The sequence below is a fragment of the Tamandua tetradactyla genome, chromosome 3 (assembly GCF_023851605.1).
Source record: "Tamandua tetradactyla isolate mTamTet1 chromosome 3, mTamTet1.pri, whole genome shotgun sequence".
Lineage (NCBI taxonomy): Eukaryota > Metazoa > Chordata > Mammalia > Pilosa > Myrmecophagidae > Tamandua > Tamandua tetradactyla.
Genome location: NC_135329.1, coordinates 30,624,233 through 30,638,574, shown reverse-complemented (window position 1 = coordinate 30,638,574; position 14,342 = coordinate 30,624,233). Strand labels below are relative to the sequence as shown.

The 14,342-nt window shown below is 40.0% G+C and overlaps 1 protein-coding gene across 1 annotated transcript in view; it reads left to right on the top strand.

The window, feature by feature from the left end:
- KIF13B (kinesin family member 13B) overlaps positions 1–14,342 on the top strand; it is a 331,605-nt gene that overhangs the window by 302,661 nt on the left and 14,602 nt on the right. The window contains exons 38-39 of the mRNA XM_077152891.1: positions 6,784–6,846; positions 9,548–10,568. Of these exons, the coding sequence (XP_077009006.1) occupies positions 6,784–6,846; positions 9,548–10,568 (1,084 nt within the window). The remainder of the gene's footprint in view (positions 1–6,783; positions 6,847–9,547; positions 10,569–14,342) is intronic.

Genomic DNA, 14,342 nt, shown 5'->3' with positions numbered 1-14,342 from the left:
AGAATATCTCTTCTTTTCCAAATTTTATATAGCTGTGTATAGGTCAGCCTTGTTCATATCATATTTTAAGTAATTCATTCATTTGTTTATCTCTTTCTTAATTCAACAAACATTAAGTTACTGTTTTGTATTTGCAAATACAGAGACAAATAAAGCATAATTCCTACCCTTCTGAAACCCTGCAGTTAAGAGAAGCTCCTTTTAGACTCATAATGAGATAAATAGGCAAGTATACAAGGTGATATTTAGGTGCTGTAATATATGTATGTCTGGTATGACGCAGTGGAGGGAGTGGGATTTCTATCTGTAATTTCAGGAATATTGATCATTCTTGAGCTGAGTCTGGTATTCATCATGTGGCGCATGACCCCTAGTGAGGAGGAATAGCCGTCCACGAGGAAGGCTGTGGAAAATAATGTGTTCTGGTATTTTGGGTGGTTTCATATGACAAGGGAAGGGTGCAACTTGATGGAGAGATTGAAGAGTTAAAACTTTATTTTTTATAGGCAAAGAGTTAAAACTTTATTTCTATAGGCAAAGGGATCACCAAAATAGCTTTTAGGCAAAGTAATGAAGTTTTGAGTTATGTTCTGTACTCATGTGGCATATGGAAGCCAGAGTTAAAAAATTACTAGATATGATATGAGAACTGACCATCCCCCATTCCTTAAAGTATTTCTAAGCAATTCTCTTGGCTATAACCTACTCATCCTATTATATTTCAGCAATGCTCATGACCCAGAAGATTGTAGGTACAGCTGGCATTTGAGAACTTAGTACTTTTTCATTTCTGTCACTAACTCACTGGGCGACCTGGATGTATTTAGCCATTAGGTAAATTCTGTGTGAGCCTTGGTTTCTCTAGTGTGAAATGTAGATAATTATACTTATTTTTGCTTGTCTCATGGGACTTCTCCTTAACATTTATAGCTGCAAAATACTTTGCACTCATTTTTATTAATAGTTACCAGATGTGTCGTAAGGATTAATGAACTTATGATCTGAAATGTTTTCAGTTCTTGAAATAGGAGACAGCTTCCTGCACAGGGGATATGTAAAAGAGCATTAAAATGCAAACAATAAACATTTGAAAATTTCAGTTATTTTATGTGAAGGACAAATCGCACATTTAAAATTAAAGTGTACCTTGTAGGTATTTTTGGTATCCTTAACAAGGTTGCTGAATTCATCACAGACCATTGCCCAATTTAGAAAGCCAGGTACTTCTTACCCCTGCCTACTGCACATGCATATATACAGGTGAGTATACATACACTCAAACTGTTTTTTCTAATATCATCACCTGCCGTTCTACTTTTCATCCCTGCATCTTAGGGGTCATCCTTGACTTTCTATTTTTCCAGCCTCCATAGTCAATTGTTTCAAGTGCTGGCCTCCTTCATATTTCTCAATTTTAATTTATACTTCCTATTCCTCCTACCATCTGAATTCAAGCTCTTATTAGCTTTACACTGCACCATTGAAGTAACTTTTTAATTGATCTCCCAAAGTTTAGTATTGCCCCTTAGTATTTGAAAGTATACAGACAAACTAATTGCTCCTTATCGCAGCTTCATTCAGTAACCTTTGATTTTTTTTGTCTGTTAAAATTAGCCATAAGTTAACAGGGCCTCCTCCAGCTGACCTTAACCTTTCTTCCCTTTACCCATTGTTGGTAAGGCTAGATCACTTTCCCTTCCCCCAGATCTGGAAGACTGAGTAGCCTTTCATGATGTAGAGATGCTAAGAGAGAGAGCACTTCAAATATAAAGAAGGGCTCCCATGCCATCTTGTCTTTGTCATGCCGTGCTGTATATTTGAAATCTTCACTTTACTTGCTTCTGTACCCTGTGAACTCATTCTGCTAGGTCTATCTCAACATAAAATCATCCTCTGAAGGTTTTCTAGATGTATTCTTTTTATTAGCCTTTCCTTCTCTAAATCCTTTCTGCTTTAGAAACTTCCATTCTAATATCTAGCATATTCTTTTATGTTTTACAGGTATATATCTGTCCTCCAAACTAGATTGTTAATCTGTTGAGAGCAAAGTCCATGTCTTCCTAATCTTTGTGTTTCCCTCAGTGCTTAGTGCAATGGCCTGTACATGGTGAGGCTTGATAAATCTGTGTTGAACTGAATTTATACATTAGTTTGAGTCAGCCAACATTTATCCTCTTCACATAGGGCAGTATTTCAATGAGTGATTAGAAAATTTTTCTGTCAATGTTTGGAAAAATGTCACCTGAACTGATACTTTATCTTTTCTTCTGCAAAAATCTTTATTCTGCCAGATATTAAAAGCTTAGAAATTTCACCTAGTAAAGATCTTCTACTTGAATGACATGTATTTAGAACTTATTATGAAAAATTTGGAAATATATAAAAGTAGAGAGAATAGGATAATAAGCCTCTGTATACTTCTTACCTGGCTTCAGTAAAAATTAATACTCAGCAGATCTCGTATCTTTTATACCCCTACTTTGTTCAACATATGCCTTTTAAAATGCCCTTTGGGGAAATTGTTGTGGTGTGTATATGTGCTTTTTTGTGTATGTGCTGTTTAAAAAAAAAGTCCTTTGGAGAAGTACCCACCCCTGGTCCTATTAAGAGTAACCTCACTTAGCCAGAACGGTGTGTCTGGCAGCCAGCACTACCTAGCATCCCATGGAGGTAGGGCCACAATAGAAGTAAATGTGGTTAAAATATATATATATTTGACATAGTACTCAGGACCCATTCAGAACTGACCTAATTTTATTTTAGAGACAGTTTTTAGCAGTTTCAGACATGTTTAATCATCCAGTTTCCTGGTTCACAGTTCATCTGAATTGTGGGAGTTTGGAGGTGGGAATCTTTATGAAACAGAGAGGTTGTCTGAACAAGAAGCGGTCACTGACAGTGAAAGAGGAGCCAGGAGAATTGTGAGAAGTAGACATGAAAACTTGCATTTTATAGTCTGGAGCCAGTGAAGTCAGGGCTTTAAGAGCCTTGAGTATCAGGAAGACCTTTGGGTCATACTGGATCCAGCTTAGTCAATTTGTTCTTTTAATTCATTGAGCAATATTATTATGCATCTACTGGATTTTTCTAATTATTTTGAGCCATAAAGAAAATGTAAATTATGTTTCTATGCTGTGTTTAGTGGGACAAAAATCACATCATTTTAGAAAAGGTTTCATCCTAGGTAGTTACAGTTCCATCTGTGGTGGGATTTTTACGTTTTTATGCTTTAAAAGGATAAGCATCGCCTTAGTGGAAATAATCATTTACCAACCTTGTCTGTTTTAAATGTGTTTTAATTGAAGAATTTAGATATTTTGGAGTTTGCACTTTAAAATGTTGTGGATTGTTTTTTGTGGGTTTTTGTTGTTGTTGTTGTTTTGCCTTTACTAAAAAATATACTTAAAACACCTTCCAATATATGGGGGGCACTTTAGATATTGTGGGGTGAAAACTAAAGGCCAATAGCCCCTGATTCAAGGACTGTATAGTAGAATGGAAGAAACCGGTCTGGAAGTTAACTTCATTCTCAAGGAATTTATAGTGCAGTGGGGAAACAGAGAACCTAGGTAAAGTAGAATGGACTAAGTGCTGTAAAAGAGGTGAAAGGAATAATAGACCATGGGAATTGAGGGGAGAGAATCTTCTGGCTGAGGGATTAAGGTAGAGGCTGGAGTGTCTTGTAGTTCAAGCCCTTATCATGGCATTTGGTGGCCTTTCTGTCCTCCAGGTGTGTCTTTCCTCAGTTCCCTTCTCCATATAGCCATTTGTTTTGTCTTTTTAAAACACCTGTGATGCTGGTGCTCCCTCATATTAACAATTTCAGTTTCTTCCCAGTATTTGCAGGGCAAAGCCTATATTCCCTTAGTTTATCCCCTTGGTCCTTCTGTCTATTTGGCCCAATCCCCATTTCCTATTTAATCAACTCTCCTCTGTTCCTATTCTAAAATCCTATTACCATTCCCTTGCCATCAGCAGAATTAATCACCTCTAGTACTTTTCTCTCAAAAGCAGTCCCAAGCATAGTTGGTTATAATGGTACCACTTACTGAAATGAGAATAACTGATGCTTGTGAACTCAGGTTAACACCTGGTTAAGTGAGTCATCTTGTTGTGAATGAACTCATCTCCCTTAAATTAAAACTTTGATTTTCCCATCAGGAAACAAGACTTTGGTAGCCTAGCCTTAGTACCTGTAGGCTCTGTCTAGAGAGTCTTGATCCAGATATACTACAGGAACTAAGTATACATCAGGCATCCAGATATACTATGGGAACTAGAAGGTACTGGAGTGTGTAGGACCAGAAGAAAGGATATGAAATCTAAATCTCTAGGAAATGAAAATTAGATGATAGAACAGTGATGCTGTTGTACCCCATGGACTTAGCAAGAGGGAACCAGCTCCCACTGCTCCAGAAACAAATTCAGATACCAATTGTGTTAGTTAGATTCAGTTGTCAACTTGGCCAGGTGAGCATACCTAATCTTGTTGCTGCAGACATAAGCCAACGGTATGTGAACCTCATCTGTTGCCAATTACATCTGCAGTTGACTAGGAGGCGTGTCTGCTGCAATGAGTGACGTTTGACTTAATTGGCCTGTGCTTAAATGAGAGATCGCAACGTAGCACAGCCTAGCAGCTTGGCATTCCTCATCTCAGCACTTGCAGCTCAGCCCGGGCCCTTGGAGATGGAGAAAGAAATCACCCCGGGGAAAGTTGTTGGAACCCAGGGGCCTGGAGAGAAGGCCAGCAGAGACCACCCTGTGCCTTCCACGCAAGAAAGAACCTCAGTGGAAAGTTAGCTGCCTTTCCTCTGAAGAACCAACAAAATAAATCCCCTTTTATTAAAAGCCAATCCGTCTCTGGTGTGTTGCATTCAGGCAGCTAGCAAACTAGAACACCAATTTTAACTCCTGTTTTATAAGACTAGAGGAAATATTTGTTATACCAGGATGGAGCCCTCTTTAAAGCTGAGCAGACTCTTGAATTTGAAAAGGGATATCTAGTAAGGAACCTGAGATTGGTGGAAGGAATAAAGACATAAGTGACAGGTTCCTAGTTTCTTGCATAGATAATCATGTCTGCTTCTGTGTCCCACTTCCATTTTAAAATTAGCAACTACAAAATGATTTATTTTCCTTATTAGAGAAGATGTGGGTTTACAGAACAATCATTTATTAAATATAGGATTCCTATACACACTGTTATTAATACCTTGCCAAAATGAATTCTCTCATAGTTACAAGCCAGCTCCTTCTTCTGACTTCCCTTTTCCTTATTTTGGCTCTAATTAATTTTTCTTATTCTTTTTTTTAAACATTCCTTGAACCATGTGTCCATGAGTAAATGTGTTCTCTCTATTCTTTCTTGAGATGATGTTTACATCTGTTTTAGTTAATAAGCTACTGGAATGGGGTTTACCAGAAACAGAACAACTTTTAAAAGGGGGAATTTATTAAATTACAAATTTATAGTTCTAAGGCCATGAAAATGTCCAAATTTAAGCAAGGCTATAAAAATGTCTAAATTATGGCATCCAGGGAAATATACCTTGGTTCAAGAAGGCTATTGATGTTCAGGGTTTATCTCTCCACTGGGAGGGCACATAACAACGTCTGCTAGCTTTCTCTCCTAGCATCTTGTTTCATGAAGCTCCCCCAGGGGCAGTTTCCTTCTTTATCTATAAAGGTCTCTGGCTGTTTGAACTCTGTCGGTTCTGGTGACTCTGAAGCGTTTTCCAAAATGGTTTCCTCTTGAAGAGCTCCAGTAAGCAACCCCACCTTGAATGGGTACAGACACATCTCAGTGGAAACCATCTAATCAAAAGTTACCACCCACAATTGGGTGGGTCACATCTCCACGGAAACAATTAAAAAATTCCTACCCAACAATATTGAATGAGGATTTAAGAACTTGGCTTTTCTGGGGCACACGACAGATTCAAACCAGCACAGCATCTATTAATTAAAGCTCTTAACACCTCACACCTGCTCTGTTGCTTGCTGTACTCTCCTTACTGATTTCCTGCCTTAGTCTTTAAATATTTCTCCAGTCAGTTTGCATTCCACTGCCAGATCAGTCTTTCTGCTCTTCTGTTTTTTTTTTGCTCAGGAACCTTTAGTGACCCCTCATCATTTTCTAATTAGATTAGTTTCAGATACCCAAGGTCTCCCATACATTCTTGCATATTCCACCTGTGTTCTGGGATTATGTTCCAGCTGGACTGACTGACTTAATACTCACTTCCTATGTCTATACTTCCATAGTCCTCCTTTTGCATCATAAGTTCTCCTTGGCCCTGTTTGGATTCTACCTCCTGCCTGCCTGGAGTCTTTCCTGATCTTTCCTTACCCATTCACTGCTCCCTATAAAGTCCTGTAAACTTGTATGTTCAGCCCTCGATTTATACGTGTGTTAATTAATGGAGAGAGAGAGAGAGAGCATGAGAATGCATGATAGCACACCATGTGTGTTATTGTCTTAGCATGAGTTTTCTTTCCCTTGCTAGGTCTTGGCTGGGGAGGTGGGTGATGGGTAAGCCCCTTGCTATGTCTTTATTTCTTCTGTTTCCTCCTATATTGTGTTGCCTCTGGCTTTTTCATGCTAAATGACAGTAATTTAGCTTTCCTGAAAGTTGTAAAAATTTACCGCTGGGTGGGTCCTCCTGATCGTTCAACCAGTGTATTCAATGAAAATATTCTCTGTCTCTGCACTGCTATTCTCTATCCCTTACTTTCACCTTGCCATTATTTTACTTTCACATTGCTCACTTGTTTTGTCAGCCCGTGCCCCGAATCATGGTGCAGTCTGCTCTCCCAGATGTTGGGATGACCAGGATGGAGCAGGTAAGTCAGTCTGCCCAATGGTGGCGCCTTTGCTGATAGCTGCCTCATATACAATGGGAACCCTGATGCTATAATTGCTTAGTCTACACCCATAGTTTTTTATTTTAATGTTCCCACTTGGATAATTAATTATAATATAGGTCACTGTCTTCTCCCTGTATATTTTCCCTGTTACACTTTTCTATTTTCAACTTGTTAATCATATGATTGCTAAACTTTAGGTGCTTGACTGTTAATGTAGTCTGCTGCTTTAATAGCCCACTGCTAGGCAAAGGAGATTTCTATAAACAGAACAGTCTCTTATTCTAAGTGTTTTGCTTAATTCTCAGTTTTACATTTCATTCTGATTCGTGATATCAGCGTGAAAAGACTAATGCTAAACAGGGGAGAAAATAGTCTCTTATGATCTCCCGCAGATCAACAGCACTTTTAATCTTATGAATAGCAAATCTATTTTCTCCCACTGTGCTTTCATTCTCCTAGGAAATTCTGTGTCCTAATAGGAAAATTTTATTTATTAAAACAACAGCAAAAAAAAAAAAAAGAAAAAGAAAAAGCCAAATAATTTTAAAGAAAATGCAGACCTCCATGAATTCTACTCATTTTTAGAAGGCCTTTTCAACCCAGTACATTCTTGGTATTCACCAATTTAACTATACCTGATACTGGTTGGCACTTGGTTTATCAGCCCCCTTCCTTCCCCCCATGATCAGTATTTGTTATTTTGCCAAGGTGGCACTTTCATTCTTGAGCTCCAAGGCCAGAGGAACAGAGTGAGTGCAAGTCCGTTGCTGGTGATGGGCCCTAACCCATCACAGCATCTACAGCTCAGGGCAGCTTTGCTGCTCATCATGGTGGTGTGCTCAAATCTGGACTTTCCCAGAAGACTTCAGAAATGTCTCTCTCAATGATAAGGTACAGTCTAAAGATGGCAAATAGGTTTCAACACACATACCAACTCCAGTCAAGTGGGAGCGGCTGCCTAGAGTGCTGTAATGGGAAAGAACCTGGAGCTGCATTTGGGCTCAGCAGGAATGGATGCTGCAATCAGCTATCGCTTTCTACCATCTTTGATGTGCTCTTTGTTGTCACTATAAATCTGACCTCTAATCCCTGCCCTTTTTTTTTCCCTACTTACTGGGAGCCATGAATAAATCCTTTAACCTCTCTAGACCACTTTGTAGAATGAATGATAATTTATATTCCCCCACATACGTATACATCAGAGGATTCATATGTAAGTAAATGGAGTAATACCATGTAACTATAAGGCATCGTCACTAGACTGTCACTCTCCAGGACAAGACCCGTCTTGACAATGACTGGGATTTACCCAGTATAGAATATGGAATTTCTGCTATTTCAGGACTCTAATTATTGCTCACATTCGGTACTCTTATAGCTTTGCTACTGTGTTAATGTGTTCATCCCTGCATAGCTGGTGAGACTGAAAAGAAGATAGAAAAGAATAAATAAAATATGTACAAGTTGCAAAAGAAAAATGATTGAAGGATCACCTAATTTTTAGAGTATATATGCCTGTGACGGTTATTGATCTGTTGGATTTAGTAAATTTTGTAGCCTAGAGATCTATCACAAAAATGGCTGTTAATCTCAAGAGTTGCAGTTAATTTCATACCCTGAAAGTGTGCCTTGTGGGAAAGCAGGGCCTCTGGAAACAGGAATATAAATGACAATTCACGTGAAAATGCATGATTTATCAAGCTGCTGAATTAAGCCAAGTAACTGTAAGAGACTTATAGATCACAGCTGTTTCCCAGTTCACATAAATCCTGTATTTCAAATGGAAAATGGCCCTTCCTGTAATATAAATAATCTTTCTGTAAATATTGGAAAACATATTTCTTTTTCTGAACAGCACCCTTTTCTACCCGCTCCCCCCATTCCTCATTCCTACCCTTTCTTTTTACCCTGCCATTGTGAATAGTGAAAGGAAAGATAATCTGCCAGCTTCCTAAAAAGGTTTATGTTACAAATAAAAGAACACCTTACCAGTACCTCAGACACAGTGGAATTTGGGGACACTGTGGCTATCATCATTGCACTGAAGTATGAGCCTTGTCTGTATGTCCTCTGCCGAAGTGACTCACAGACCCAGTGATGTGAGAGTAAGAGGTCATCCCAGGCCGTTGGGTTCCATTCCTCACTCACTGTGCCTTGCTGGGAGGTCCTTATAAATGATTTTCACAATCTCCTTGTGAAAATTGTGGTGGGCAGGAAATCAGTGTTTCCAAGGAGCAAAGCTATTAGCTTGTATGAAGGAAGACAGGGGGATGGTGGTGGGTGATGAGGCAATTATGGTTTACTGTGCATCTACTATGTGCCAAACTTGCACACTAGACAGGGGCTTTACATACTTTGTCATACTACAGCAACCCTATGTAGTAGATATTAAACTCCCTATTTTATGTAAAAGGTGAAGAAATGTAAGGGGAAGGGACTGTGTCCATTTTGCTTACCATTTAGGCACTCGGTGTTTATTACATGAAAAGTCAGGGTCCCGGAGAAGGAAGTGGTGGCACTGATTTTGGAACCAGATCTCTCTTACCCAAATGCCATGCTCTTTTCACTGTCAAATCCATGATGTTTCACCTAGCAACCACAAAGTTTCAGGTCTTTTGGAAATGAATGCCTAACTTTAAATTTTAAACAGTTATGCTTCCTGTCTTTCCTGCTTCAGGTTTACCAAGAGAATGTGGGAATTAGAGAGGCATCTGAAGTGACTGTGCAGATTCCCTCTGTGGTGAAGATCTGTGACAAACCAACTAAAGTGCCTACCCAGCAGTCACTTCCTGCAACTGTGCAGACCCAAGAAATTCAGGAAGGTCCTCCCAGCCCCCTGAGTGAGGCTTCCAGTGGTTACTTTTCCCATAGTGTCTCCACAGCAACTCTCTCTGATGCCCTGATCAGTGGCCTTGATACTTTTACCCAAGCTGGCAGTCATTCCCCAAGCTCCCCTCCTACACCCATCTATCAGGCCATCCCTGAGACTGATCTTCCATTTCTAGCTACTGTTTCATGTGCAGAGAGTCCTCTTTCTGCTCAGTTGGAGAATCAGACCAGCCTCCTATCACTGTCAGTGCAGCCAATGAAAACTCAATGTAATAATATCAGTGTACTAAAGGCCAAAGATTTGGTTTCCTCTGAGAAGCAGAATAAAGATCTGGCAAGTGCTTCCCTTGCCACTGATACACCGACTTACTTTCCCACTTCTGCCCCCCAAAAGGAACCATCCAGCCAGCAAACTGTAGAAGTTTCTTCTTCCACTAAGCAGCTCGGAAGTCCAAAGGATCAGATGAAGCCAGCCACCAGCATGGAGCTAGAGGTCCCCAAATCACAATTGCCTCCTGACCTTCCACCCCAATTGCATGCTCCAGCATCTCCGTTCAGAATCCAGAAAGTGCGAACTTCTGAGCTTAAGTCATTCACTCAAATGCTTGGTGGAGATTCCAGCTGCTTATCTAGTACTGAGGAGGACCGGCTGGACTCAGGAGGGTCAGATGTCAGTGGCTCTGGGGGACAGGCCTTGGAAAAGCTGGAAGTTGCCTCAGACTCTGAAGAAGCTAGTGACGTTCCAGAGTGGCTCAAAGAGGGAGAATATGTTAATGTTGGCGTGAACAAAATGGGCATTGTGAGATACATTGGGCCAACTGACTTTCAGGAGGGCATGTGGATTGGAGTAGAGCTAGATTTACCATCAGGTAAGTGGTACTTGTTTGTACTAAATAGATGCTTGGTATTGGAGGCAACTTAACGTACTACATGCGTGTTTCCCTAGACTGGGATTCAGGAGAGCTGGCCTTTGTGCCTAGCTCTGCCAATAATTTGCTGTGGGTCCTTGGGCATCACATTTGATCTCTTTGAGCCTCAATGTCCCCACTTTTCAAAATTAGGAATTTTCATTAGATAAGAGTTTCCTAAGCTTTTAAAGAATAAGGTCCTTTTTTAAGAAACCTCCAGAAATTTCTTAGAAACTTAGAAAATTATTATTATTTAATAATAATTAAAATCTCTACTATAAATTCGGCAGTACTTTTAAATGCACTTAGGTTTTTTAGTCAGAGGAGCATCTGCATTTGCAATACAATAGCTATATTTAATGTGTTTGCTCAGGTGCACATATAGGTACTCAAATTTCTCAGTTGTTCTGAAGACTTCCTAAGGCTCCTTGGCCCAAAAGTTGGGGACTTCTGGACTAGATGACCTTAAATCCATGGCAGGCTGGCAAGTGTCCTAAGTCTTATTATAGCATGGCAGATTTTAAAAACTAATAGATCCTCATTTTCAGAAAAACTGAGGGGAGAGGACTTAGCAAATACTGTCCTTCCTTTGAAATGTAACTTATAGACTATAACATCCACCTGTACAATTGACTTGTTTTTAGTATATTACAAAGTTGTACAATGATCACCAGAATCTAACTTGAGAATATTTTCATCACCCTAAAAAAGAAATATCTTTCCCTTTAGCAGGCATTCCCTGTCTCCCAGCCCTAGCATCCATTGATCTACTTTCTGACTCCATAAATTTGCCTAGTCTATACATTTCATATAATTAAATAATATAATATGTGATCATTTGTGACTGACTTCTTTCATTTTAGCATAGTGGTTTTGAGGTTTGTATTAGTTTCTTTCTTTCTTTCTTTTTTTGCACAGGCAGACACCGGGAACCGAACCCGGGTCTCTGGCACAGCAGTTGAGAACTCTGCTTGCTGAGCCACCATGACCTGCCCTGTATTAGTTTGTTAAGCTGCAGGAATGCAATATACTTGAAATGAATAAGCCTTTCCTCTGGCTTTCTCTGTCACATAGGAAGGCACACAGCGATGTCTGCTGGCCTTCCCGCCTGGCTTCTGGGTTCAAACAGCTCTCCTGGGGGAATTTCCTTTCTGCATCTCCAAGCATCTGGGTCTGAGCTGTCACTGAGCACTGAGCTGATGGAACTAGCTGATGTTCTGGAGAGGCTGGGCCTTCTAGGTTTTAGGACTTACCTGGTCCAGGGACCCATCTGGACGTTGTAGGTTTCAGAAAAGTTTCACTAGTGCATGGAACCTTTGTAGAATATTATATATTACCCTAGGTATTCTTTAAGATTGGCTGGAATGGTGTTGGTTGGGAGTTGGCAAGTTATGATAGGTAGCAGTGTCTAACTGAAGTGTGTATAAGAGCAACCTTCAGAGTAACCTTTCAGCTCTATTTGAACTCTCTCTGCCACTGATACTTTACTAGTTACACTTCTTTTCCCCCTTTGGTCAGGATGGAATTGTTGATCCCATGGTGTCTGGGCTGGACTCATCCCTGAGAGTCATCTCCCATGCTGCCAGGGAGACTTTCACTCCTGGATGTTATGTCCCATGTAGGGGGGAGGACAATGCTTTCACTTGCAGAGTTGGGCTTAGAGAGAATGAAGCCTTATCTGAGCAACAAAAGAGGTCCTCCAGAAGTAACTCTTAGGCATGTCTATAGGTAATCTAAGTTTCTCCACTACCTACATAAGCTTCACAAGAGTAAGCCTCATGATCAAGGGTTTGGCCTATTGATTTGAATATCCCTAAAGTTTGACACGGTGTCAGGGGAGTCCCTGATGGTGAAGTTTAATAGTTCCATATTGTCTATCTTGTTTATATGTCCATCTTAGTAGGTATGAAGTGGTACCTTATAGTGTGTGTGTGTTTATTAGAGATGTTGTAGATTTATGGAGGGATCATGCAGAAAATACAGAGATCTCATATACCCACCCTCCCTTTTTAATGTTTTACCTTAGTGTGTTGCTTTTGTTAAAATAATGAGAAAATGTTATTATAATGTACTATTAGCTATAGTCCATAATTTATATTAGGGTTCACCATGTTGTGCAGTCCTATTGTTGTTCCTCATGAAAGAGGACCTGTAAAGAAAGATTAAATCTTACCAGTCAATGTGTAAGTAGGTCACTTAAATAATTATCTTGGCCATCTTGTGGACTCAGTGTAGGAGCAGCCTTTCTGTAGAAGAGGGTTGAAAGCTGAAGAGACAGACTTTTAAGAGAGGATTGTGTATGACCTGGTAGATGTTGGTATTGATGAGTGAAGAGATGGAGCTGTATAGTGAGAATGTAGTGAGAAGTTTTTCTTGGTCAGAATAGAGTGAGTCAGGAAGAATGGGGTGGGCAGCAAAGTTGTGTGAAATCCGTAGTCTGTAGATAGCAGGAATCACCTTCATGCGTTGGGAAATCAAGGTCATTGAAGGCTTCTGAGACATGTAGCCTAACTGGATGATGCAGTGTGCTAGGCAAGAAGCAACTTAGGTTGAAACTCCACTATCTGAGAGGAAACACTCCCTCAGTAACTGTCTCTGGATATTCACCCAGATTAAGCTGCTTTTTGGTTAGAGTAGCTAGGGCTGAGAATTTCCGAATGAGTTTCTCTTCCAGCCCAGAAAAAGGCCTGAGCCTTGAAGCTATCAGCAATCCTAAAGGAGGTTGAATGTTCAGATCTGTTGCTGTAGATATGTGATCATGGATTACTCCTTTGTTTCTGGGCCCATAAGCTTAGCTGTGATGCCACTCGTCGTCTTTAAAAATAATTTTAGCAGCAAATATTTTGGGTTGTAATGGCTCTAGAAAATAATGTAACAGAGGATACATAAATTGCATCCAACAATAATTATTAAGCACCTGCAGTTTTCCAGTTACTGTTCTAGAGTCTGAGGATACCTCAGTGAGCAAAACAAAGTCCCTGACCTCACTGGAATTTTGGTTTTAGAGGGGAGAAAATTACCAAGTAAGCAAAAACTAATCAAATAAATACATAAAATTCAGGTAAGAATAAGTATTATGAAGAAAATAAAATGGGATACAGGACTAGAGGGCGATGGATGTAGGGGATGTTTTAAATAATAGGAAAGTACAGACACAAATGGTATAAAGGAGAGAGCCACAGGCATTTCGGGCCAGGGTTAGTATTAGGCAGAGCACAGTCCCTGGCAGAAGGCTCCCAAAGGCCCAACCCTGGGGCAGAAGTGAAGTTGGGGTTTTTGAAGAACAGCAGAAGGCCAGGTAATGTGTTTGAAGAGGTGGGCAGTGGCCAGCTCATGAAGGATTTTTTGTCAATGGTAAGGCGTTAGAATTTTTTGTGTAATTTAATAGGAAACCATTTGAGGGTTTTGACCAAATGAGTGATAAGATCTGATTTATTATTTAGACATTTCACTTTAAAAATATATTTTTGAGACTAGATTTAGGTAGAAAAATAGAAACAGGGAGGCCAATTAGGAGACTGCTGCAGGTGGCCAGGCATGAGATGATAGTGGCGTAGACTGGGGTGACAGCAATGCATGTGGTGAGAAGTGGTTAGATTCAGGACACACCAGGACTGCTGGATTGGATCTGGAATGTCAGAGAAAGAGAGGTGTCAAAGATGACACCTGAATTTTGTCTTGAGGAACAGCACTGGTGGTGCCATTTACTGAACTGGAAAAGCCGAAAGAGTAGCA